Source organism: Salmo salar, chromosome ssa01, assembly GCF_905237065.1.
Source record: "Salmo salar chromosome ssa01, Ssal_v3.1, whole genome shotgun sequence".
Lineage (NCBI taxonomy): Eukaryota > Metazoa > Chordata > Actinopteri > Salmoniformes > Salmonidae > Salmo > Salmo salar.
The window spans coordinates 16,130,942-16,158,897 of record NC_059442.1 but is presented as its reverse complement, the minus strand read 5'-3'; the positions used below and the strand labels follow the sequence as shown (position 1 = coordinate 16,158,897).

Here is a 27,956-nt window from a genome sequence, read left to right as displayed (position 1 = left end):
CCATGACTACAAGGTCCGATAGGAATTCAGGGAACTCAGTGAGGAACGCTGAATATGGCCCAGGAGGCCTGTAAACAGTAGCTATAAAACTTGATTGAGTAGGTTGTATAGATTTCATGACTAGAAGCTCAAAAGACGAAAAACGTCATTTTTTTGTTGGTAAATTGAAATTTGCTATCATAAATGTTAGCAACACCTCTGCCTTTGCGGGATGCGTGGGGGATATGGTCACTAGTGTAACCAGGAGGTGAGGCCTCATTTAACACAGTAAATTCATGTTTCAGTCAGGCCAATCACATCAAGATTATCATCAGTGATTAGTTCATTGACTATAACTGCTTTGGAAGTGAAGGATCTAACATTAAGTAACCCAATTTTGAGATGTGAGGTATCACAATCTCTTTCAATAATGGCAGGAATGGAGGAGGTCTTTATTCCAGTGAGATTGCTAAGGCGAACACCGCCATGTTTAGGTTTGCCCAATTTAGGTCGAGGCACAGACACGGTCTCAATGGGGATAGCTGAGCTGACTACACTGACTGTGCTAGTGGCAGACTCCACTAAGCTGGCAGGCTGGCTAACAGCCTGCTGCCTGGCCTGCACCCTATTTCATTGTGGAGCTAGGGGAGTTAGAGCCCTGTCTATGTTCGTAGATAAGATGAGAGCATTTATACTACTATCTGTACTTACTGGTGGCACAGACGCTGTTTCATCCTTTCCTACACTGAAATTACCCTTGCCTAACGATTGCGTCTGAAGCTGGGCTTGCAGCACAGCTATCTTCGCCGTAAGGCGATCGTTCTCCTGTATATTATGAGTACAGCGACTGCAATTAGAAGGCATCATGTTAATGTTACTACTTAGCTTCGGCTGGTGGAGGTCCTGACGAATCACGTCTAGATAAAGCGTCCGGAGTGAAAAAGTTGAATGAAAAAAAAGTTGAGCGAGGGAAAAACTAAAAATATAAATGGTAATTAAAAGTAAAAACCGTCAGGTAGCAAAGTAAGGTTAGCAACAAAACGCACAGCAGCACGTAAACAAGTCTGCAAGTTGTGACCGGAAATGACGTGAGAAGCGATCAACAATCAAATATTATTTGTAACATGCGCTGAATACAACAGGTGTAGGTAGACCTTACAGTGAAATGCTTACTTACAAGACCTTAACCAACAATGCTTTAAGAAGTTAAGAAAAAAAAGAAAAAATAAGTGTTAAGTAAAAAAAGTTTGATAAGTAAAACATTTAAAATAAAAGTAACAAATAATTAAACAGCAGCAGTGAAATAACAAGTGAGGCTGTATACAGGGGGTGACGGTACAGAGTCAATGTGCGGGGGCACCGGTTAGTTCAGGTAATTGAGGTAATATGTACATGTAGGTAGATTATAAACAGAGATTATCAGCAGCGTAAAAGAGGGGTCTGGGTAGCCCTTGATTAGCTGTTCAGGAGTCTTATGGCTTGGGGGTAGAAGCTGTTACGAAGCCTTTTGGACGGATGTTTTGTTATGATGTTCTTGTGAACATGAGCTTCAAATATGTCCAGCCAGCTACTGTGCCAGCCAGGCTTATGTGTCATAATAACCCCTCTCTTTGTGTGTCTCAGTCGTGGCAGTGAGGCGTAGCCATGGACACCAGCACCTCTCTGGCCATCCAGAGCCTGTTCAGCTACGTGGAGGAGGACAACGTGCCGGCCATCAAAGCCCACCTGGACAAGTTCAAGGAGGTGGACAGCAGGAGCGAGGTGAGTGGAAGGCACTGCTAAGCAAACATTAAAGGGGAAGTTCACCCATTTCTACATGTGGCCTTATTTTCATTCTTTCTATGCTTGTAGTTGATCAACCAAACAGTTTTTTTTATATTTTTGAGCCATTGACGACAATGAATTATGAAAATGTTTCTAAGCATCTTAATAAAACGCTCCAAACAAACTCATATTACATCACAATCTCATTCTGGATAATGTCGCTCTACTTAATTTAGATTTCTTTTCCCACTGTCCCATAAATCCATGTCTGCATCTTTTTTCTTGTTATTGTAAACAGCATCATTCAAACATGGATTTATGGCACGGTGGGGAAAAACAACAACATTTAGTGCAGAGATATTATCCAGAGTGAGATTGTGATGTAATAGGAGTTGGTTTGGAGTGTTTCATAACATGCTTTAGATACATTTACATAATGCATTGTAGTCAATGGCAAGCGATGACTCAGCAAAATGTGAGATTTTTTTTTCTCTGAAATGAAACGAAATATTTAAGAAAAATTGTTTCGGGGATCAACTACTAGCACAGAAAGAATGAAAATAAGGCCATATGTAAAAATGGGTGAACTTCCCCTTTAACATTGTTTCAATGAAGAGTTCAGCCACTAGCCATATGTGACATGCACACGCAGTTACAAGCTAGAGCAATATCCACCGTAGTAGTACGGATGAAGCCTGAGCTTTAGAAAACCCTGAGTAGATCTAGCTTGCTTCGTAGGATACCCCTCACATTTTATTTAAGATTTTAAATCCTGGATGCTGATTGTTTTTTAGACAGGCAGCCCAATTCTGATATTCTTTTCTGAAAATGAGCTGATGTGAGAAGATCTGATGTGATTAGTCAATGTGATTAGTGGAAAAAATCTCAGAATTGGGCTGCCTGTGTGATCGCAGCTTAAATCGACCAAATAATTCAACCATCACATATTTAACACTTTACCAGGTGAATAAGCAACTAAAACAGTCATTAGTATTCTGTGTAAACCCATTTTTGAATCTTTCATACCACATTATAAACTGGGCGGTTCCAGCCCTGAATGCTGATTGGCTGACAGCCGTATACCACGGGTATGACAAAACATTTATTTTTACTGCTCTAATTACGTTGGTAACCAGTTTATAACAGCAATAAGGTACCACTGGGGTTTGTGGTATATGGCCAATATAACACGGCTAAGGGCTGTTCTTATGCACAACCCAAAGCGGAGTGCCTGGATACATCCCTTCGCCGTGGTATATTGGCCATATACCACACCTCCTCGGGCCTTATTGCTTAATTATATCATCGTATTAAAGTGATGCTCCAATGAAATCTGGGCTTAGTTGTTAGGCTACTTTGGTGTGATTGATAACTGTTTGTCTCTCTCTCTTCTCTCTCTTCTCTATCTCTCTTCTCTCTCTCTCTCTCTCTATCTCTGTCTCCTCAGAATGGTCAGACTCCCCTGATGGTGGCATCAGAGCAGGGCAGCCTAGAGATGGTCCAGGAGCTCCTCAGGAGGGGAGCCAATGTCAACCTGGATGATGTGGTAAACAGACACGCATACACACACACACACACACACACACACAGACGCGCATACACACACACACACACACACACACACACACACACACACACACACACACACACACACACACACCAAATGGTAGTTCGACCATGGCTTCGAGGTTTGGTGTCATTTTAGCCACATTATTCAGACATGGCACAGAGGTCTTAGTGTCCAGGCTGCAGAACTCACCACACTGTGTTTGGGTTAATACAGAGCCCCATAATGAACACCTGTAGAATGCCTCAGGCCTCAGTTAGAGTAAATGACAGGGTGTAGATCTGCTGTCTCCATCAACACACCCACTCTCAACACACACACACACACACACACACACACACACACACACACACACACACACACACACACACACACACACCCTCTTACTAAACCACACACACACACACACTCAGACTCTCACTACACTAGACTGAGTGAGACTGACCAGACCTGGGCACCGTCTCCCTCTCTTTTTCTCTTTCTCTCTCTTTTCTCTGTCTGACACTAACTGTCTCCACCCTGCATCCATGAGCACCTGGTACGACCAGCTGGTAGGTACAGCATTGTGGAGCCATGACGTGATTGGGGTTTCCGTGGCGACCCAGTCTAACCCCTGTGTGTTCTGCCCGTCAACAGGACTGCTGGACGGCGCTGATCTCGGCGGCTAAGGAGGGCCATGTGGAGGTGGTGAAGGAGCTGCTGGCCAACAATGCCAGCCTGGAGCACCGGGACATGGTAGGAGAGGAGAGGAGAGGAGAGGGGAGGGTACTGGGTATTGGGAAGAGACATTGGCAGAGTGGGCACTCTGAAGGAAGCAGTAAAGCTTTTGAACCTGTGTGTAACATTTCTCTTGAAAGACTAGTTTCATTGAAAAAGCTAGGAAAAACATCTTCAGAAAAAGATGAAAGGATGATTATGCTTGATCTTCTTTTTTTCTGGGTAATAATATATTTTGAAAAGCTTTCATGTCTAAAACATTCTGGGGTGAAGAAGGTAGCTTACAACTCTGGCACAGCAGTGTATCTGGCATTAATAGTGTCCATAGGATATTCCGTATGAGAGCTAGAATACAATACAATTTATACAACGGGTGGGTCTAATCCTGAATGCTGATTGGTTTAAACCGCAGAATACAAAACAATACAATACAATACTTGCTTTATTGGTCCATTTGCACGGATATTCTTTATTTTTTGCTGTCACACTACCAGACCTGACATACAATGGTAGAACTAGTTTCTTCACATTATTCCTCTATTTTTTTTATGTGTCACTGCAATCCATTCCAGGCTGATTTAAAAAAATAAAATAATGTATTTTACCTTTTTTACAAATTCTTATTTACAATGACGGCCTACTTTGTAGTGATTCATCCGTTATCTTCGGACACGATTCCATTAGCTTCAGTATGATCTCCTCCATTTTGTAATAATTGCATTTTGTGAGCTCTGGATGTCTGGAGTACATTAACCTGGTTAATAACTGTAAAACAACCTCTCAGTGGAAGGAAGCCCATTTCATATCCTATAGTATCTTTCCACAGTTCTGTGTTCATTCACGTTTCACAGTATAGTTCATTGTCAAGGCTATTCTAAATGCCTTGTTTTTGCAATATGCCAATGAGAGAGATGAGCCTTTTGGTTTTCCTCTGCAAATTAAAGCATTCAGAGAGTGATATTTAAGTAGCATTGGGGGGTGGGTGGGGGGGGGTAATGGAGAAAAGACTAATGCCTCTTTGTTCATTATGAGTGTCATCATGACCAAAGCTTTCTCACTTAAGATACATTTTACCTTCTGAGATGTGCTGTTTTCATTTCAGATGTTTTATTTAGTGGACTTGTTCTATTCTAAGGTGACATCAGTCATGGCAGTGTTTGGTGCCAGCCTGTCTGTACTAATAACAGTAGTGTTTGGTGCCAGCCTGTCTGTACTAATAACAGTAGTGTTTGGTGCCAGCCTGTCTGTACTAATAACAGTATTAAATCCACTGTGTGGCTACATACATGTCGTGCTATATGACCACTCCGCTGCTGTCTCTGTCTCTGTCTGTCTGTCTGTCTGTCTGTCTGTCTGTCTGTCTGTCTGTCTGTCTGTCTGTCTGTCTGTCTGTCTGTCTGTCTGTCTGTCTGTCTGTCTGTCTGTCTGTCTGTCTGTCTGTCTGTCTGTCTGTCTGTCTGTCTGTCTGTCTGTCTGTCTGTCTGTCTGTCTGTCTGTCTGTCTGTCTGTCTGTCTGTCTGTCACAGGGGGGATGGAGCGCCCTCATGTGGGCTTCCTATAAGGGTCGTGTGGAGGTGGCCCAGTTGCTGCTGGAGAAAGGAGCTAGTCCCAACATCACTGGCCAGGTACTATTCCTATATAAAGAGCTTTAGACCTTGTATTTATTCATACATTAAATAACTGATTGTCATAATTAGGTACTGTATATCATTAGTGTATTACAGTGTTAGTTAAATATGCTAATGTCTGTCCTTCCAGTACAGTGTGTTCCCTGTCATCTGGGCAGCCGGACGAGGCCATGCTGAGATCGTCCATCTCCTCATTAAGCATGGCGCTAAAGTCAACTGCTCTGACAAGGTAAGCACACAGACACATACTCACCACCGGTTCTGTCTTCTACAAAATGATTTTAAAAAAGCAACCTAAAGTAAGTTAGGATCTTATTTAAACTATGCCAATGACCCTACTTAAGGTGTTTCAATAATCATCAATGCTGTCTTTCTTTCTCTCTCTCCTTCCCTGTTCTCAGTATGGCACTACCCCGTTGATCTGGGCAGCCAGGAAAGGCCACTTTGACAGTGTGATGCACCTGCTGGTCAATGGGGCTGATGTAGACCAGGAGGGAGCGGTAAGTGGACCTCCCTACTCTCATTAAAACTCCAGGATATCCCTATACGGTCACAAATAATAGTTTGGCCCTTCACAACGACTCACTAAAGGTTCACGCAAGACAGGCATTTGTTTGTTTGCTATTTTCACCAAACAAGTTCAGTATTGTTAGAGGTTGTGATTGAAATGTACATGAGGCCTTGTATAATAAAGGCTTCCCAGATGATATTCCCAGTCATACCAATTGGAAGCATTGTGCTAAATCACTCAAATCAGACTGTTATTCTCCCCTATCAGCATTGTGCTTAAATCAGACTGTTATTCTCCCCCTATCAGCATTGTGCTAAATCAGACTGTTATTCTCCCCTATCAGCATTGTGCTAAATCAGACTGTTATTCTCCCCTATCAGCATTGTGCTAAATCACTCAAATCAGACTGTTATTCTCCCCTATCAGCATTGTGCTAAATCAGACTGTTATTCTCCCCTATCAGCATTGTGCTAAATCACTCAAATCAGACTGTTATTCTCCTCTATCAGCATTGTGCTAAATCAGACTGTTATTCTCCTCTATCAGCATTGTGCTAAATCAGACTGTTATTCTCCCCCTATCAGCATTGTGCTAAATCACTCAAATCAGACTGTTATTCTCCTCTATCAGCATTGTGCTAAATCACTCAAATCAGACTGTTATTCTCCCCTATCAGCATTGTGCTAAATCAGACTGTTATTCTCCCCCTATCAGCATTGTGCTAAATCAGACTGTTATTCTCCTCTATCAGCATTGTGCTAAATCACTCAAATCAGACTGTTATTCTCCTCTATCAGCATTGTGCTAAATCACTCAAATCAGACTGTTATTCTCCCCTATCAGCATTGTGCTAAATCAGACTGTTATTCTCCCCTATCAGCATTGTGCTAAATCAGACTGTTATTCTCCCCTCTCAGCATTGTGCTAAATCACTCAAATCATACTGTTATTCTCTCCCTATCAGAATTCCATGACAGCTCTAATCGTGGCGGTGCGGGGTGGTTTCAATGAGGTGGTGAAGGAGCTTCTGAAGAGGAACCCCAATGTCAACATGACAGACAAGGACGGCAACACAGCCCTGATGATCGCTGCCAAGGAGGGCTATACTGAGATAGTGCAGGACCTGCTGGATGCTGGCACCTACGTCAACATACCAGACAGGGTAGGTGACAACAACACAGGCTATTGTAGTGATGTGCGCTGAGAGTCGGGAAGCAAGTTTTAATAATTAAACACAACATAATACAAAAATAAGAAACACAAACAAGGCACAGAACTGACATAGGACCAGAAACCAGGACGCCTGGGGAAGGAACCAAAGGGAGTGACATATATAGGGAAGGTAATCAGGGAAATGATGGAGTCCAGGTGAGTCTGATGATGCGCAGGTGCGCGTAACGATGGTGACAGGTGTGCGCCATAACGAGCAGCCTGGGGACCTAGAGGCCAGAGAGGGAGCACACGTGACAACTATAGACCAGTGGTTGCCAACTGGTCGATCGCGATTCAAAAGTCCTGCGCACCGGGTAAGCAAAGTGTTCCCATGAGACAAACTGTGACTAAATCGAGTGCACCTACTGCGCTGCCCAATCAGATAGCTCAAATCACCATGGCTACAGAGCTTCCGTGACCCTGGCCACAGCCACGTTTTTAATAGGCTACTAGCCTACATAAGATTTAATAACTTTTAAAACCATGACCACAGAGAGACTGTCAATGAATACAGCAAAGAGCTGCTGTTTTTTTGAGTGAGTTCATGTTAAAGTTTATATTCAGCACTGTCACTGTTTTTATTCAACACTATTACAAAATGTGCTTCTCCGTACTTCCGCTCGGACTGCAGCTGCAGTGAATGAGTAGCCACGTAGCGATAGCTGTGCGTTTTATTATTATTAGCAGCTCGCCGTGTTTATTTTAATATCTCTGGTCATAGGAACAACATGAATTTGTGCATGAGGCAGATGCGGTGCGACTCGAGTTTCACCATCCGGTGGAAGACGGTGTCCCCTCTCTCTGGTCAGTCTCACCAGAGGAAAGGAAGGAGAGAGCAGGGACTGTGAGAGGCGGTTGGGAAAAATAGTTTTGAACGGTCATCCAACTCTAAATTCCAAGTCGGAAACTCAAGCATCTTTCTAGAGCTCCGACTTTTCGACCTGAAGATTACTGATGTCGTGATTTGACCTCATTGACCATCAGATGCATGTTCCATCAGTCCAGTAAAATAAAAAACCGAAAGATTTCGATTCATGCTCCACAGTGCCTCACAAGTGCTAAACCAACTGATCTATTTTGTTATCAAAGCTCGAGTTTTGAAATATAATATGGTCTGATTAACAATATTGGCAGGCCAATCATATAGCCAATATGCTGTGATAATGTATTAGGCCTACTGCCCAAACGTCATTCCTACAGAACTGTTTGTGTGAGGTTAATGTAAAAAATGTAAATCTGAGCAGTAGATCTCAGCTTGCTTTTAGACTGCGAATGGGATCTTGACTCAGAAACGGTTGGTGCCCACTGCTATAGACTAGATAGGAAGAGATACATACTGTAGGTAAAGATGGTTAGTTTAAAGGAGGGTCAACATACCAGACAGGGTAGGCAACCATCACCAGTCACTAAAGATTAGCTGAAATGTTGCCCTGACAACCCTGCTAATACACAGCGTAGAGTCTAGACAGGATTATATCAACCTGAATGATAAAGGTCATGCTAGACAGGATTATATCAACCTGAATGATAAAGGTCATGCTAGACAGGATTATATCAACCTGAATGATAAAGGTCATGCTAGACAGGATTCTATCAACCTGAATGATAAAGGTCATGCTAGACAGGATTATATCAACCTGAATGATAAAGGTCATGCTAGACAGGATTCTATCAACCTGAATGATAAAGGTCATGCTAGACAGGATTATATCAACCTGAATGATAAAGGTCATGCTAGACAGGATTATATCAACCTGAATGATAAAGGTCATGCTATACAGTATAGTCTACCTCCTCTGTTGTGAGATGATTCAGTGTGTGTTCTCTGTAGTGAAAGCCTGTGGTGTTTCCTGTGTGTGTCACACAGAGTGGGGAGACGGTGCTGATTGGAGCAGTGCGAGGAGGACACGTGGAGATCGTCAGAGCCCTTCTGAACAAATATGCCGACATTGACGTCAGGGGACAGGTAGGAGTCTCTAATGTGACACATCCACATTGTTAAAGGTCCAATGCAGCCATTTCTATCTCCATATCAAATCATTTCTGGGTAACAATTTCTAGGTAATCACCTTACTGTGATTTTTTTTTTTAACCATTTTAATTGAAAAAAAAACCAGCTTCTTAGCGAAGAGCAATTTCTCAAGCAAGAGTTTAGCTAGGACTATCTGGGAGTGGTCTGAGTAGGGAGGGGAAAACTGAAAACAACCTATTATTGGCAGAGCGGTTTGGAACCCTCTCTTATTGGTCTATTAACTAATTTTACCTGGTGATGTCACAAGGCAGGCCAAAACTCCATCCCACCAAAACAGGCTAAAAGTTTTAGGCATCTATTCAAACAGCCCTTACACTAAAAGGGCATTATCATAATTTAAAACAATTTTACAGTATTATTTCAACCTCATAGTGTGGAAATATATCTAACACAGAAAAATCCCATTTTTGACTGCACTGGGCCTTTAACATTTATTTGATCTATCATCATGCCATTACTGGTCCCATTCATTAGGGCACACTGTAGCAAAACTTTTTACAATGGAAAACAAAAACAAACATTTCTTATTGGACATATTCAGGTAGTCCCTCCCTGTTTCTGTCAGTTTTGTTCTGTTTGGTGCCTGTTATTCGCTATTCACTGTGTATTTATTCCTCTTGTCACTATTTTAATCTTTAACTCTGCATTGATAGAGAAGGACCCATAAGTAAGCATTTCAGTGTTAATCTACACCGGTTGTTTATGAAGCAAGTGACAAAGAACATTTGATTTGATTTAATGAATACGACCATGTTCTCAACTGTGCTAAACAGGACAGTAAGACTGCTCTTTACTGGGCGGTAGAGAAAGGGAATGCCACCATGGTGACAGACATCCTCCAGTGCAACCCGGACACTGAGAGTTGCACCAAGGTAAGGAACAGCCACAGCTGCTCTATGTTAATTGACAGTCATTTCATTGCACTATGACACATTCTTCACTTGAAATTCTACACATCATGATGAAGTTATCCTTGTTTCAAAAGGATTCTTTTCACAAGTCATTAAAGTTGCAAATAAACCTTTGCTTGCTTATATTCTCTAGGTCTGAGATGATGATGATGATGTTGTGTATTTCAGGATTCAGAGACCCCTCTGATCAAAGCCACCAAGATGAGGAACATTGAGATAGTAGAGCTGCTCCTGCACAGAGGGGCCAAGGTGGCAGCTGTCGACAAGGTACTGGAGAAACACAACATATAGAGCCTATGTCTTTCCAATATCATCACAGGTTCTGTACTCTAATCCTCTCTACTCTACTCGAATCATCTCTACTCTACTCTAATCATCTCCACTCTACTTTAATCATCTCTACTCTACTCATCTCTACTCTAATCACCACTACTCTACTCATCTCTACTCTACTCTACTCTGCTCTAATCACCTCTGCTCTAATCACCTTTACTCTAATCCTCTGTACTCTAATCATCTCTACTCTACTCTACTCTAATCATCTCTACTCTAATCATCTCTACTCTAATCATCTCTAATCATCTCTAATCATCTCTACTCTAATCATCTCTACTCTACTCATCTCTACTCTACTCTAATCATCTCTACTCTAATCATCTCTACTCTAATCATCTCTACTCTAATCATCTCTACTCTACTCTAATCATCTCTACTCTACTCTACTCATCTCTACTCTAATCATCTCTACTCTAATCATCTCTACTCTACTCATCTCTACTCATCTCTACTCTACTCATCTCTACTCTACTCATCTCTACTCTACTCTACTCTAATCATCTCTACTCTACTCTACTCATCTCTACTCTAATCATCTCTACTCTACTCTACTCTACTCATCTCTCTCTCCCCGTGTCCAGAAAGGAGACACAGCCCTTCACATTGCCATCAGAGGGCGGAGCCGCAAGCTGGCTGAGCTCCTCCTGAGGAATCCTAAAGATGGCCGCCTGCTCTACCGCCCCAACAAGGCCGGCGAGACGCCTTACAACATTGACTGCACCCACCAGAAAAGCATCCTCACCCAGATATTTGGAGCCAGTGAGAAATTATACTTTATCATGAAGACATGCATATTAAAACAGATATAGTTAACAAGTACTCTAGTGTTGAATTTGAACCTGTTATTATGAAAGAAAAATGTAACAAAGAAAATATAACATTCAACTGCTATTATTTAAGTCACCTGTTAATATGAATCATTACTCTGAAGGTTTAGCTCGCTCACTCTTAGTTTGGATAAATTGTGGTATTTATCAAGTTATGATCTCTCTCTCTCTCTCTCTCTCTCTCTCTCTCTCTCTCTCTCTCTCTCTCTCTCTCTCTCTCTCATATCTGTCAGAGCACCTGTCTCCTTCTGAGTCTGATGGTGACATGCTGGGGTATGATCTGTACAGCAGTGCCCTAGCAGACATTCTCAGTGAGCCCACCATGCAGCCTCCTATCTGTGTGGGCCTGTACGCCCAGTGGGGTAGCGGCAAGTCCTTCCTGCTCAAGAAACTGGAGGGTAAGAGGACCACCAGGAACACCACTGAGGCTGTTTTTGACTGTTTTGTTTCAGCTGAAGTGTCTCGAAGCGCGCTCATGTAAAAATAGTAAAATACTACTACAACAGCAATATCAATCTCAAAGTGAACATGTCAGCCTATTTAGTAAAGTTCTGGACCTTACCTGTACAATGTGTTTCATTTTTACTCAGTCCCAGTTCTCTGCCTTAGTGCCTCATGTGTAGGTCTCTGTGTTAGGCAGGACCAGCTAAAGGCCCTGACTCATGTGTAGGTCTCTGTGTTAGGCAGGACCAGCTAAAGGCCCTGACTCATGTGTAGGTCTCTGTGTTAGGCAGGACCAGCTAAAGGCCCTGACTCATGTGTAGGTCTCTGTGTTAGGCAGGACCAGCTAAAGGCCCTGACTCATGTGTAGGTCTCTGTGTTAGGCAGGACCAGCTAAAGGCCCTGACTCATTTGCAGTTGCCTATTCTTATGTGTAACCTGCTTCCCCCCCACCTACAGATGAGATGAAGAATTTTGCGGGCCAGCAGATTGAACCTCTGTTCCAGTTCTCCTGGCTGGTGGTGTTCCTCACGCTGCTGCTGTGTGGCTCTGTAGCTCTGGTCCTGGGCTTCACAGTCACCCACCGCCTGGCCATCGCCGTCTCCCTCAGCCTCCTCGCCCTGCTCTATGTCTTCTTTGGTGAGAAACACTACAATAGAATGGAGCGGAAGACGATAATATTTTGTAGAGTAGAGATGTTTATAGAATGGAGCGGAAAACGATAATATTTTGAAGAGTAGAGATGCTTATAGAATAGAATGGAGCGGAAAACGATAATATTTTGTAGAGTAGAGATGCTTATAGAATAGAATGGAGCGGAAAACGATAATATTTTGTAGAGTAGAGATGTTTATAGAATGGAGCGGAAAACGATAATATTTTGAAGAGTAGAGATGCTTATAGAATAGAATGGAGCGGAAAACGATAATATTTTGTAGAGTAGAGATGCTTATAGAATAGAATGGAGTGGAAAACGATAATATTTTGTAGAGTAGAGATGCTTATAGAATAGAATGGAGCGGAAGACGATAATAATTTGTAGAGTAGAGATGCTTATAGAGTAGAATAGAATGGAGCTGAAGACGATAATATTTTGAAGAGTAGAGATGTTTATAGAATGGAGCGGAAGACGATAATATTTTGTAGAGTAGAGATGCTTATAGAGTAGAGTAGAATGGAGCGGAAGAGAATAGTATACAATAGAATACCTGGGTGTTATGCAGTTAGGGAAAGTTGCACGTATTATATCACTAGAGGGCGCCATTGGTCTGTTAGTTTTGAGCAGCTGTACAGTGTTTCATTAAATAAAACTACATTTTTAAGGTTCTTGCCACTGGATGTCAACGTAGGTGGGTGAAAGTCTGATGGTCAATCAGAAATATGATGTATTCTTCTCTCTCTCTCTCCAGTGTTGGTGTACTATGGGGGTCATCGTGAGGGGGAGAACTGGAACTGGGCGTGGGTCCTCAGTACCCGTCTGGCCCGTCAGGTGGGCTACCTGGAGCTGCTTCTTAAACTCATGTTCGTCAACCCCCCCGAGCTGCCTGAGCAGACCACCCGCGCCCTGCCTGTCAGGTAATACACATACAGGACACACAGATGAACACACACACACACACACACACACACACACATATATATATATACACTTACACCTTGATGTGTACAGCCTTGAATAGAAAAAGTATTTTCCTTGTGTGTGTCAGGTTCCTGTTCACAGACTACAACCGTCTGTCCAGTGTGGGAGGAGAGACGTCTATGGCAGAGATGATAGCCACTCTGTCTGACGCCTGTGAGAGGGAGTTTGGCTTCATGGCCACCCGCCTCTTCAGAGTGTTCAAGAACGAGGAGAACCAAGGTACTATCTTATGTGTCCACTTTGGATATCCTTTAGAATCTTGTCTTATTACCTGTCTCTTATACGGTGTACTTCCTGTACACTCAAATCAAAATCAAATCAAACTTTATTTGTCACATGCGCCAAATACAAGCCCTTAACCAACAATGCAGTTCAAGAAATAGAGTTAAGGAAATATTTACTAAATAAAGTAAAAAATAAAATAACACAATAACAATGCTTTATACAGGGGGTAACAGTACTGAGTCAATGTGCAGGGGTACAGGTCATTTGTACATGTAGGTAGGGGTAAAGGGACTAGGTAGGGTACAGGTTAGTTAAGGTCATTTGTACATGTAGGTAGGGGTAAAGGGACTAGGTAGGGTACAGGTTAGTTAAGGTCATTTGTACATGTAGGTAGGGGTAAAGGGACTAGGTAGGGTACAGGTTAGTTAAGGTCATTTGTACATGTAGGTAGGGGTAAAGGGACTAGGTAGGGTACAGGTTAGTTAAGGTCATTTGTACATGTAGGTAGGGGTAAAGGGACTAGGTAGGGTACAGGTTAGTTAAGGTCATTTGTACATGTAGGTAGGGGTAAAGGGACTAGGTAGGGTACAGGTTAGTTAAGGTCATTTGTACATGTAGGTAGGGGCAAAGGGACTAGGTAGGGTACAGGTTAGTTAAGGTCATTTGTACATGTAGGTAGGGGTAAAGGGACTAGGTAGGGTACAGGTTAGTTAAGGTCATTTGTACATGTAGGTAGGGGTAAAGGGACTAGGTAGGGTACAGGTTAGTTAAGGTCATTTGTACATGTAGGTAGGGGTAAAGGGACTAGGTAGGGTACAGGTTAGTTAAGGTCATTTGTACATGTAGGTAGGGGTAAAGGGACTAGGTAGGGTACAGGTTAGTTAAGGTCATTTGTACATGTAGGTAGGGGTAAAGGGACTAGGTAGGGTACAGGTTAGTTAAGGTCATTTGTACATGTAGGTAGGGGTAAAGGGACTAGGTAGGGCACAGTCAGTGTTAATGTGGCTGTCATTGGCCTCCTGTCTGTCTACAGGAAGGGCATAGTTATTTCCCTATAATGGATAGGGCTGTGACGATTTTTTATTTATTTTTGTTTAATTTATCCTTTATTTAACTAGGGAAGTCAGTTAACTGCCTTGTTCAAGGGCAGAACGACAGATTTTTACCTTGTCAGCTCAGGGATTCGATCCAGCAACCTTTCGGTTACTGGCCCAACGCTCTAAACACTAGGCTACCTGCCGCCCCGATACCAGTATTGCAATATTTTTTCCATGGTAAAATGTAAACACGAAGCAGACCAAACTCTATAGTCCTTTAAAAACCTGCTGTATGTAAAATATTGTGTGCTATAGCTTGGAATGTAAATGTAACTCTGGATGACAACATAATGAAGTTTGTTTCCACTATTAGGGCAGTTTTCATAAAGAGTTTAATCCGCTTCGTGTTTCGTTTCCTTGCCACGATACTAATGAGTATTGCGATGCTGGTATCGTCCAGGCCCTAATAATGCACACTCTTTCATGCATTATCGCTTGCATAACCCCCCAGGTAAGAAGTGGAAGAAGACGTGCTGCGTGCCCAGCTTCATGCTGTTTGTCGTGACTCTGGGCTGCCTGATCACCGCCATGGCACTGCTGGCCATCTTCAAGGTACCTACACACACACACACACCATGTCCAGTATGTGCAGTACTGTGTGTGACTTGGGTCTGTGTATGATTCCCCTGTACATAAAAAGTCATAATAATTGAAAACAACTTTTTAAAAGTGGAACTTGTTTATTTTGTTATGAAGGTGCAGCATGACAACCTGACGGTGAACGCGGTGCTGATCGCCATGGCCAGTGTGGTGGGCCTGGCCCTCCTGTTGAACTGCAGGACCTGGTGGCAGGTAGCCGACTCCGTCCTCAACTCTCAGAGGAAGAGGCTGCACAGTGCTGCCAACAAGATGCACAAGCTGAAGAGCGAGGGCTTCATGAAGGTAGTGTAAACAGTCATATTATTTCTACTGGGGCAGTCTCACTCCTCAGATGTTTGGTTACATGATAATGTTAGACACTTAAAAGCTCAATGTTTAAAAAAATGATAGAAACTGTGTTGTTAATTAGATGTAATCATATGTCTGTATGTCTATTGAATATAATATGTAGTGTGTACTGATTGATGAAGTGTGTGTGTGTGTTTGGTTTCTCCATGCCAGGTGTTGAAGCAGGAGGTGGAGCTGATGTCAAAGATGGCCAAGACCATCGACGGTTTCACCCAGAACCAGACCCGCATGACGGTCATCATCGACGGCCTAGACGCTTGCGAGCAGGACAAAGTGCTGCAGATGCTCGACACGGTGTGTGTGTGTGTGTGTAACATGCTGACCAAACCGTACGTGCGCGTTCGTCCGTTTGTTCACCCACGCCAGACGCGATCAGGACACGCAGGTTGAAATATCAGAACAAACTCTGAACCAATTATATTCATTTGGGGACAGGTCGAAAAGCATTAAACATTTATGGCAATTTAGCTAGCTAGCTTGCTGCTGCTAGCTAATTTGTCCTGGGATATAAACATTTGGTTGTTATTTTACCTGAAATGCACAAGGTCCTCTACTCCAACAATTAATCCACAGATAAAACGGTAAACCAAATTCGTTTCTCGTCATCTCTCCTCCTTCCTTCAGGCTTCTTTTTCTTCTTTTGACTTTTTATGGCGGTTGGCAACCTGCAACTGGAGTGTGGATGTCAGTTCATCTTTCCATCACCCACGTGGGTATATGCTCCTAAACACCAATGAGGAGATGGCACGTGGGTATATGCTCCTAAACACCAATGAGGAGATGGCACGTGGGTATATGCTCCTAAACACCAATGAGGAGATGGGAGAGGCAGGACTTGGTGCGCGTTGAGCATCACAAATAGAACCAAGTTTTATTTTAGCGACTGGCCACGCAGACGCTCACGAGCAGTGTGGGGGCAATGATTGAATAACATGTATGTGTACATTTATTTTGCAACGCTTGCGGACAGTGTGGTCAGCATGTAAGTGTGTGTGCTGTGTGTGTCTGTTTGTAACAATGGCTACATTACAAAACACACATGACCTCTTACCACCCAGGGTTTAGACATTACCCATAACCACCTGGGTTTAAGTCATTACCCATAACCATCCAGGGTTAAAGGTGCAACACATAGGATTTTTTTATTACATTTTTGCATTGTAATTTCAGAAAATGTCCATAATAAATCTGCAGTAATAGTGGAATGGTAGTGTTTCAGAGTATTATTTAGTTGCCAGTGTTGTGATTGGCTGCTATTTTCACCTATTGATTTCTCCCGCCAAAGCGGCATCTGCTGTCAAAATGGGAAAGCTGTTTTGACTTTGTTTGTGTTATCTAGTGGAAATTGCTATGTCATTTTCTACACTGTTCGCTCAATTTAAATTTGTGTGAGAAAACAAGCAATGAATAATGTAGGGAATCATTGTTCCATCTAAATCGCTGTGAAATATCTTGCAATTCACCTAGCACTAGGCTGCATTTAAAACAAATCGCCCCTCTCTCCCACATCCCATTTCCCCGTAAAATGGTGGAGACTCGAGCTTGAGCTGTTTGCTTTCAGTTTTGGTCCACCAGCTTCAAACAGCTGTAAAAACGATATTTGCTGTTATTGAAAATATATTTCACAGAAATTTAGATAGTACAACAATTCCCTACACTAGTCAGTGCTTGTTTTCTCACATAAATTGAGCAAACAGTGTAGAATTTTTGCAACTAGGAAATGACAGGGCAATTTCCACTAGATAACACAGCCATAAAGTCAGAACGACTTTCCCATCTTGACAACAGATGCAGCTCCGGCAGGAGAAATCAGTAGGTGAATATCACAGCCAATCACAACACTGGCAGGTAAGTAATAATGTGAAACACTACCATTCCACTATTACTACAGATATATGAAATTACAATGCAAAAATTCAACAAAATATCCTGTGTGTAGTACCTTTAAGTCATTACCCATAACCACCCAGGGTTAATTTATTACCCATAACCACCCAGGGTTAAGTCATTACTCATAACTACCCACTGTTAAGTCATTACCCATAACCACCCAGGGTTAAGTCATTACCCATGACTCATTGGTAATTAATCATTGGCACCAAAGTCAAACTCATGCGGAAAAGTTCCTATAGTGTCGTAAAATAACATATTACCACGATTTACCTTTCAAAGCCTCTTTCACAAAGTACAAATAGTATTGACTATGGACACAAAGCACATATACAGTAGCCATCCCCTTTAACGCTCTGCCCCTTTAAAGGCTCCACTTAGTTCAAATTCCTCTTTCCAGCTGGAGTAATAGAATTTTCTCCGGCTAAATGTTATTATTTGGGGACAAGTAATCCCCCTAGTAGTTTGACAGCCTCCTGTGCGCTAATGAAATCTTCTGTGCGAACGAACCAGCGCCTCCTTCCCAGCTAACTCTCAAAAGCCCCATTTGTGGCACAAATTAATCAATGAGACACTCTTAAATTCTCATCTTCTTGTTTCTCATTTATATACGAATATTAGCAAATGTAATTTTTCGGTGAACTAAATATTTTTCCATTTGTTATTGCAGATAGATAGATGTATGATATAACAGCGCTATAGTCATATAATGAGTACATGGATATGAATAGGAGGGGTTGGAAGAGGTACAGAACGAGTGATGATCAGCTATAAGTGAATTACAGGGACAAACTCAGTATAATCAGATAGTTGTTTGGTTGCGCCCGCCCGAGGGTGGTCACTGCAGCTAATAGACTGTAAATAAAGCACAGATCAGGATCCTGTGACACTTGGACGACGTCTCTCATCATCAGCTTGGAAAGTCCCGCTGTGTGTGTACTGCCTGTCCTCCATCAGGTCTCACCACATTCATTTAGAGAGACTAGTAGTAGGGAGTCCCCCCAGCGGAATTGTTGTTGCATGCTCCTTAAGAAACAAAATGTGATTAACAGAAATGTGATCAACAGAAGCCCACAAACTAACAAGAAACTACAAATGATGTCCGCAGTTGACAGATTTTAAGAAGTTGATGTTGAGTAGTTTTTACCAGTCGTGTGTACGAATACACTAATAGGACACTACAAACCTGACACACAAGGTTCATGCTCAGTGGATTTCAGGCTTTTATCATTCCAAACACCACAGATGAGCACTGTAGTGAATGCACCCAGAATCAGTTTAACCTTTTACATTATAATGAATAAGATTATATGGTCAGATGAGGACCTGATCCTAGATGAGCACTCCTACTCTGAGAGGCTTTGTGGATATGGGTCCTGGTCATAAATCCTCTTGCTATTCCCTTCCTCCACCAGGTGAGGGTGCTGTTTTCCAAAGGCCCCTTCATCTCTATTTTCGCCAGTGACCCCCACATCATCATCAAGGCCATCAACCAGAACCTGAACAGCGTGCTCAGGGACTCCAACATCAACGGCCACGACTACATGAGGAACATCGTCCACCTGCCTGTCTTTCTCAACAGCCGAGGCCTTAGCACCACCAGGAAGCTGTGCATGGCCGACCCCACTCCCAACGGAGACCTGGTCAACCCTGAGGGTACGCAGACATATGCATAGGCAGGCCTGCAGGAATGCACACACACACAAACACACAAAAGCCTGAATGCATACACCCACATAGGTCAGTGTTTCTTCATCCTGGTCCTGGGGACCCAAAGGGGTGCACATTTTTACACACACACACACACACACACACACACACACACACACACACACACACACACACACACACACACACACACACACACACACACACAATCACTATGGGTTTCATGGGGTTACGGCTCTAACATTCTATCTTGCTATGATTGAGTAGGAAATAGGAATCGTATGTGTTCACTGAATAGGTTGATACTTTATATCAGGTGTTGTGATGAGACATCCTTGATTGTCCTAATTCTCTTTCTTTCTCTCTCTCTCCACTCCTCTTTCTCTCCTCTTTCTCTCCTTTTCCACTCCTCTCTTCACAGGATGGCATGAGGAGATGGACAGGAAGCTGTCCTCGAACAGTCTGGGGGATCAGGCCAAGTTTGGCAGCAAGACGGCCCTCAACCGCAGAGTAAGCTCTTCTAGACATCCACCACTCTCTCCCCTATCTCTCTATCCATGCCCAGGCTGGACCAGGCTCTACCTGCACAGGACCTGCAGAGGCCTCTACCTGCAGAGTTCTGGCACAAAGACAAGTGATTCAACAAGGAGCATGAGGAGATTGGTCGTCTGTCCTGGCAATGAAAGCTCAGTGAAATACCTCAGACCTCTGAAGTGGTACAGAAGTTTATTTTCTCATAGACACAGATGGAGAAGACTAACATAGAAAGGGTGAGATGATGCACCAAATCCCACAGGCACGGGGGCCTAGCTAGCTTCCTCCAGCGTTGTGGGGAACATAGCAGAGAGGGATGGAGGAGGTCGGGAGCAAACAAGCCAGTGTCTGTGTCTTCGTTGTGGAGGAGCCTCTGATGCAATGTCTGTTTATCCTTCCTGCTGCGACGCCACACTGCCTAATGGCAGGGAGGAGCAGCAGTGGGTCCCGGTGACAAAACACTGGCACCCGCGGCTGCTGGTGGGAGGCTAAGTGGCTCTGCCTCCTTCCCTTTGCGAGGACCCCATTTTGTTTGTTTGTTTGTTTGTTTGTTTGTTTGTTTGGGCGCCTGGTTTATTTTCTTGTTTTTTTGTTATTTTATTTGGGTCCTTTTTTATTTCGGCGCACGCTTCTTTTTGTTGGCCCTCTCGTTGGTTGCCAGGAAGCAGTGAGGGGCTCTCTTTACAAGAGGAGCTAAAAAGGATTGGAGGATGGAGGGAGAACAAAAGCTTTCTGTCTCTCAGCTGCTTAATTGCAGAGTTGTGGATCTTTAGTCGAGTTGATCTTTACAAGATGGCAGGGGAGGCGAGTTGTGGATCTTTAGCCGAGTCTATCTTTACAAGATGTCATGGGAGGCAGGCGAGGCCAGCTTAGGCTTGTAAACAATATGGGGGCTCGGCTCTGGCCTGATGTGAACAAAGTAAGTTTGCTTGTTTGGAGGAAAGATTCCAACTATCACAGTGGCTTTTCATGATCAAAATTCAACAATTGCTCCTGATAGTCTGGTTATTCAGAAAAAAACGAACAATAAAACTATAATACTATTAACTTTCACCAATAATTTTCCATTTTTGAGCATGTCCAAAACATCTAAGTTAAGATCAAAGGAGAACTAATCACTCTCCTCCTTACTGATCCAATACTGACTCATTACTGGCCATACACTATCTCTCTACCGGTGAGGTCGAAGTCAGCTTGGTGATGGTGATGTTCTGAAGGCTTATGACCAGAGGAGCTTTCTCCTCTTGTTACCACTGCTGTACTGTTCAGCAATCAGTTCCTATTGTGGTCCTGCAGAGACAACATTCCACACGTAAGAGGTGATATGTAGCCTCATAGTTTAATGAACCACACGCACAACACTGTGTGGATGTCACGCCTCCTACCACTCTGGTCTACTAACCAGCGGTCCTGGCAACCACTATTACACACTCCAGGACTTCATCATCATCATCACCCTGATTACTCTCCCTTTATTTAGCCCTCAGTTACTTCAGTCTTCAGGCACTATTGGTTTTGTTTACGTTCAGTACGCTTCTCCTGTTTTGATTATCTTCATGTTTCTTATGATTAAACTCACCTTCTACACCTGCTTCCTGACTCCCTGCGTATAGGTTACAGTGGACCCCAAGAAGTGCAGCTGTTGTTATTATAACAGCTAGTGGGGATCCAAATACACGCTTGTCTAAATGTGTAAGGAAAGTTACTCTGTCTTACTGTGGACAAGATGAGCAAAACAGTCGTCTCCTCTCCTATCTGATGGCTCTATGTCAGTAGCACACAGTGCATTTCTGTGTCCAACAAGGGACATTCCCAGTTGATTGGGCTCAGTAACAGATGCCCTTGTGTGTTGGATGGGTGGAGTGGTGAAATAAGGAAGGATGGAGAAAGTGTAGGAAGGAGAATTAGACTAGAGGTCACACACATGGTCACATGGTATACTGCACAGGGTGATGATGCCATCATGAGATGGTCACCCACTCGGTCACAGGGTCACTTAAAACGTTGAGCATAGGACAGGTTGAACAAGGTCAACTCTAATTATATAAATGTGCCACAGACTAAATAAACACTCCGGATTGTGGAAAGACCAAGGGCATTTACAAATAGTATAAAGATAGTCTTTAGGCTAATCTGAGGTCTCCTCTGTGTGTAGGACACATACCGCAGGAGGCAGATTCAGAGGACCGTCACCAGACAGATGTCCTTTGACCTGACCAAGCTGCTGGTCACTGAGGACTGGTTCAGTGACATCAGCCCCCAGACCATGAGGAGGCTGCTCAACATCGTCTCTGTCACAGGTAATATATGCCATTCAGCCGACATATGGGTGGTCTCGGGAATCAAACCCACAATCCTGGCGGTGCAAGCTCCATGCTCTACCAACTGAGCCATACAGGTAACACATCTCCTATTAGATGACCTATGACCTTTATATTACCCAAGGGCGGAGGGGTGTCCTACCAGCATGGCACTTATAGTCGCTTAGGGGTGGCCAACCTTCTTGGTGTGCATGATTTTGTTCTAGCCCTGCTCTAACACAATGTCTTCAGCTAATCATGGTAGTCCTGATGAGCCACTGATTAGTAGAATTGGGTGTGTTACAGCAGGGCAGGAACAAAAGCCTGCACACAGAGTCCCTCTACTTGTAGAGAAACTGTCGCTGACTTTTCATTTGGGTGTGATATGTCCAGGTCGTCTGCTGAGGGCCAATCATATCATCTTTAACTGGGACCGTCTGGCGTCATGGATCAACATGACGGAGGAGTGGCCCTACAGAACCTCCTGGCTCATCCTCTTCCTGGAGGAGACTGACGGCATCTCAGACCAGGTCACCCTGAAGACCATCTACGAGAGGTACGTACACACACACACATCTGCACTGAAACAAGCACGCATGCACAGGCAGACACACACAAGCAGATGTTTAAGACTATTTCTGAAATGTTCCTTTTCCACCACACACACGCCAGCGTTTCCAGACGTTTGAGAAATTGACCGGACCCATATGCATTGGGTGTCCACCCACCGTGCTCACTAGTCTATGTCAATCTATTAACCCCCATAGTAGAAAAGTGTACCTATTCTATTGGTCAACTTGTCGTTCTGTACGAGAAAGGAATGAGCTATTCCTAACAAACGCTGGGACAGTTGTTGGACTATAGATCCCAAATTCATACAACCAGTAGGCCTAAGCTACATATCTTTTTTTAAACAATGAGTCTGATGCAACAGATCAGAACGTTTAGCTTCCAGTATTGATAAACTATTATTTCTTCACATATAAGTGCAGCAATGCGCACAAGGTAGCGTTCCATAATGCAATTTGCGGAAAAACACCATTGTCAAAATTACACCGCACATGTAAGCGGTTTCATGAGACAGATGAAAATATCTGTCTAAAGATGCAACAACTAGCATGGGTTGCTAATATGACTAGGATTGTGCTTTTTGGCTACTGGACAATGAAAGAAAGTTTATTTGAAAACCAGTAGAAAAAATCATATTGACCAGTAGAGGGCAGCAGAGGATCTTCATATCCACTTCAACCACCACACCATTTAGTAGTACGGACACCCGAAGGTTTCTCTGAACACCACTAAATAGACTGTATTTCCACCTTGTATTCGAATCACGTAGCTGAATGCATTGAAATAAGAAGCATATCATTATTAATATGTTGATTGAAATGATAAAGTGTATGAAGCACAGCCAGTGACTGGTTAACGAGGCATGAGAGTGTGGACAAGGGGAAGGGAATCAGCACATAGTCTGAGTCATTAGGGTTGGAGCTGTTCTGCATCAATAGCTGCCCTTTAAAGGTTGCACTCTGCCACTCTGTCACAATACACTAGCGCCCAGGACTCCTGGGGCGCTGAAGTGTCACCGGCACTCAGTGTCACACAGTCATCACCACTCCCCCTCCATCCCCATCCTTCACTGAGCTTCTGGTCAAATAAATGGCTCTGGACAAATATATATGAGGCAGCGCATCTAAAGGACAGTTCAGGAAGGCCTCCTTGCTGCAGCAGACAAAGGTGCTCCACAACAGTGACAAAAATCCAACAAAATGGCTTACCAAAAAAAACTTCCAAAAGGACTAATTCGAGGCAGAGGAGTTGGAGCACTCAAAAAACAAGGCAGAGATACATTTCTTATTTGCTCACTTTAGTCCATTGTTCAGGATGAGTGCAGGTGACTGACGTTTCGACATCAAGCTGACGTCTTCCTCAGAGTGAAATAGACTTGTGCTGTATAATAAACTTGTGCTTTAGAAGGACTCCTAAGCAAAGAGTTTGACCTGCAGGTATCATCTAAAATGGCCATGTTAGGCTATCCTCCCTCCATCAATGCACTGTCTGTTTCCAAAACGTGACTGCCGCTGCGTATGAAATGGCCACTGCAATGGCAATAAGTGATGAAAGGAAGCACCAAACCAACTTGGACACCACGCTGAGCCAAGCGGCCCTTATCTGGAGAGATCTCCCCACTGATCAGGCTTTCTCCCTCTCTTCCTCACTTTCTCTTTCTCCCTTACTTTCTCCCCCGCTTTCTCCCTCTCACTTTCTCTCTCTTTCTCCCTCTCACTTTCTCTCTCTTTCTCCCTCTCACTTTCTCTCTTTCTCCCTCTCTTTCTCCCTCTCTTTCTCTCTCTTTCTCACTGCTCTTTTTCTTCCTCTCCCCGAAGCGCCTCTTCTAATGCGACGCGTCATGTAGGCTCCCATTCTCTTTTTATAGCCGGGTGAGTCACACTCCCTGTCTTTCTTGATGGTCGTTTGCCTCACTTCAACCTCAGGCCCCTGTCTCCCTGGAGGACCAGATAGCTGCTTCTTGTTTTTACGGTGGCATTGTGGTCAGGTCAACACGGCGTCCTCTCTCTCAACCAAAACTCAGCACCCCTTTGCCATCTCCTCTTCTGCTCAACCGCCAATTAGATAATTGTTCACGGCATAATCAAATAAACTATCTTTACTGCTATCTTTACCCCTCATGAAGGATTTGTCAGTTTTCATTGGAGTGTAACATGACCGGGGAGAGGTTGATGGGGGGAGGTGTGATGCTCAGTGGTCTACACTAGAGCACTTCATTTCCCCAAAGCGTCTAATAAGTGAATAGATTACTGCTGAAGTGTATGTGGGGTGAGTCAACTCCTCATAGGTCAACTGTCATTCCACATCTCAGTCATAAGGCAGAGTGGTGCTCTCTCTCTCTCTGCAGAGTGCTCTCTCTCTAAGGTTTATTGCAGCCCATGTAGGCCACAGAGAGCAGCATGTCGTTGGAAGACAGTGATGTGATATACACTGAGTGGACAAAACATTAGGAACACCTGCTCTTTTCATGACATAGACTGACCAGGTGAATGCAGGTGAAAGCTATGATCCCTTATTGACGTCACTTGTTAAATCCACATCAGTGTAGATGAAGGGGAGGTGACAGGTTAAACAAGGATTTTTAAGCCTTGAGACAATTGAGACATGGAATGTGTATGTGTGCCATTCAGAGGGTGAATGGGCAAGACAACATATTTAAGTGCCTTTGGACGGACTATGGTAGTTGGTGACAGGTGCACCGGTTTGAGTGTGTCAAGAACCGCAACTGCTGGATTTCACACTCAACAGTTTCCTGTGTGTATCAAGAATGGTCCACCACCCAAAGGACATCTAGTCAACTTGACACAACTGTGGGAAGCATTGGAGTCAACATGGGCCAACATCCCTGTGGAATGCTTTTATCACCTTGTAAAGTCCATGACCTGACGGATTGAGTGTTCTGAGGGCAAAAGGGGGGTGGGGGGGTGTAACTCAATATTAGGAAGGTGTTCCTAATGCTTGTTACACTCAGTGTATTTTATAGTCTTATTAGTATATTAGCTATATAGCCTAGTCATGTTAGTCATGTTCTTCTGTGTAACTGTCACAATGTCCTTTTGCAAAAAATATGCAGCAGAATTATTCTTTCTCAGTAACAGGTTTATGTAAGCGTAGCATGTCGGACTTCTCAGACACATGCTTTCTGCTTTCCTGTTATCACATCAACAGGCTATCAAAATAGTTAAAAGCCCCAAACCACAGTCTCACACAGATACACACACAGCAACGGCCAACATATTTGTCTCACTTGCGAGCCAGTGTACAGTGCCTGCCTAGCGCACTTACGGAAAGTGTTTCTGAGAATTCCAGTATTTATAGCTGTCAGGTTTACTATTTCAATCAAGATGGCATATTATTGTTGTTTTGCTCAAATTGAATTAGAGTCTTGAGAGTCTGTGAGTTGTGGTGTAAAAGGCTCTAAGCAGCCTTCTCATTTGAGTTTTTAATAGAGATGTGAATCAGGGTCCCTCTGGTCGTTGTACTGATGAATAACTGCTGCTGGGTTCTGTTTTGGGTTTTTCTCAGACCAGGAATACATATCTTCAGATCAGTACTCGAGAGTGGTATGTTATGTTCAGCATCGCACCAAAAAAGCAAGCTTCCGGAAAGCAGCAAATGGAAACTATTTTGGCGATCACAAAAGAACACGAATAGAGCTTTCCGGCTGTCGGTATCCGGGATCTGTGGGGAAGTTTGAGCCCAGTCAGATCCTCAGGGAGTCTATTTCGGGAGCTCCAATTGGATTTTTAGCTTGAAAAGTGTTGTTTGGTCAGTCCTTCAAGCCGGAGCCGGGTCCTGGGTCTGCTCTGACATCTGGTGCCCTGTCTGTGCCAGGATGCCCCTGCAGTACCCGCACAGGCCTGGCTCAGTACCTGAGCCCCCCGTCTCCCGGTGCCCTCCACACACACCTCCAAGCCTCCAAACTCTCACACAGGAGCAGCGCGGCACGGGAACATATGTCACCCCCTGCTCCTCTGAGGGTCACTGTAATTAATCAGACTCTGAGACACGAGCAAGGCACTTTCATTCGCACACACACACACACACACACACACATACACATACACAGCCCCTCACTGGAAACAGAAGGCCAGGAATGCGTGTCACGCACCAAAAATAATTTTCTCAACTACTCAATAAAGCCTTGGCCCATATGTCTCTCCATGGCTCGTTCTGTCTCTCACAACATCACACTATTCAAAAGCTGTATTCAGTTTCTGGGTTAAGGCAAACCAATAGTTCCTTTGCACTGAGAACATGTTTCAATACATTTCTGCATTTATTTCTTATTATTACACATAGGAAACATTGTTTTTACTAATTCATTGAATTATACTGAACAAAAATACAATTTCAAAGATTTTACTGAGTTACAGTTCATATAAGGAAATCAGTCAATTGAAATAAATTCATTAGGCTCTAATCTATGGATTTCACATGACTGGGCAGGGGTGCAGCCATGGGTGAGCCTGGGAGGGCATAGGCCCAACCACTGGGGAGCCAGGCCCAGCCAATCAGAATGAGTTTTCCCCACAAAAGGGCTTTATTACAGACATAAATACTCCTCATTACTCCCCTCCACCCCCCCTCAGACAATCTTGCAGGTGAAGTAACCAGATGTGGAGGTCCTGGGCTGGTGTGGTTACACCTGGTCTGCGGTTTTGAGGCCAGTTGGGCTTCTGCCAAATTCTCTAGTCAGCATGCCGATTGCACGCTTCTTCAAAACTTGAGACATCTGTGGCATTGTGACAAAACTGCAGATTTTAAAGTGGCCTTTTATTGTCCCCAGCACAAGGTGCACCTGTGTAATGAACATGCTGTTTAATCCACTTCTTGATATGCCACACCTGTCAGGTGGATGGATTATCTTGGCAAAGGAGAAATGCTCACTAACAGGGATGTAAACAAATTAGTGCACAAACTGTGAGAGAAATAAGCTTTTTGTGCGTATGGATTTTTTTGTTTAATGTTTAATTTCAGCTCATGAGACATGGGACCAACACGTGTTGCGTTTATATTTTTGTTCAGTGTAGATTACAACATCCCAGTACAAGAACAATGTTTCTTAAACTTCCAGCTAGGCGTTATTGCTTGGCCAGAGGCCTCCATCACTAAGTTGTCCCTGGCTACTCTCTTTAGCAGGAAGGTATTTAACTCTGA

General features: G+C 43.5%; 1 protein-coding gene across 5 annotated transcripts in view; it reads left to right on the top strand.

Annotated features, from left to right (window-relative positions):
• LOC106566340 (kinase D-interacting substrate of 220 kDa B) overlaps window positions 1–27,956 on the top strand; it is a 108,454-nt gene that overhangs the window by 17,276 nt on the left and 63,222 nt on the right. For all 5 annotated transcript variants that reach the window (XM_014134528.2, XM_014134444.2, XM_014134305.2 and 2 more), the window contains exons 2-23: window positions 1,603–1,740; window positions 3,191–3,289; window positions 3,947–4,045; window positions 5,554–5,652; window positions 5,786–5,884; window positions 6,057–6,155; window positions 7,131–7,328; window positions 9,246–9,344; window positions 10,184–10,282; window positions 10,490–10,588; window positions 11,239–11,416; window positions 11,718–11,882; window positions 12,385–12,564; window positions 13,335–13,500; window positions 13,632–13,783; window positions 15,338–15,438; window positions 15,583–15,768; window positions 15,988–16,128; window positions 19,140–19,380; window positions 19,814–19,902; window positions 22,082–22,226; window positions 22,620–22,782. In XM_014134528.2, coding sequence (XP_013990003.1) covers window positions 1,624–1,740; window positions 3,191–3,289; window positions 3,947–4,045; window positions 5,554–5,652; window positions 5,786–5,884; window positions 6,057–6,155; window positions 7,131–7,328; window positions 9,246–9,344; window positions 10,184–10,282; window positions 10,490–10,588; window positions 11,239–11,416; window positions 11,718–11,882; window positions 12,385–12,564; window positions 13,335–13,500; window positions 13,632–13,783; window positions 15,338–15,438; window positions 15,583–15,768; window positions 15,988–16,128; window positions 19,140–19,380; window positions 19,814–19,902; window positions 22,082–22,226; window positions 22,620–22,782 — 3,014 coding nt within the window. In that variant the 5' untranslated portion in view covers window positions 1,603–1,623. The remainder of the gene's footprint in view (window positions 1–1,602; window positions 1,741–3,190; window positions 3,290–3,946; window positions 4,046–5,553; window positions 5,653–5,785; window positions 5,885–6,056; window positions 6,156–7,130; window positions 7,329–9,245; window positions 9,345–10,183; window positions 10,283–10,489; window positions 10,589–11,238; window positions 11,417–11,717; window positions 11,883–12,384; window positions 12,565–13,334; window positions 13,501–13,631; window positions 13,784–15,337; window positions 15,439–15,582; window positions 15,769–15,987; window positions 16,129–19,139; window positions 19,381–19,813; window positions 19,903–22,081; window positions 22,227–22,619; window positions 22,783–27,956) is intronic.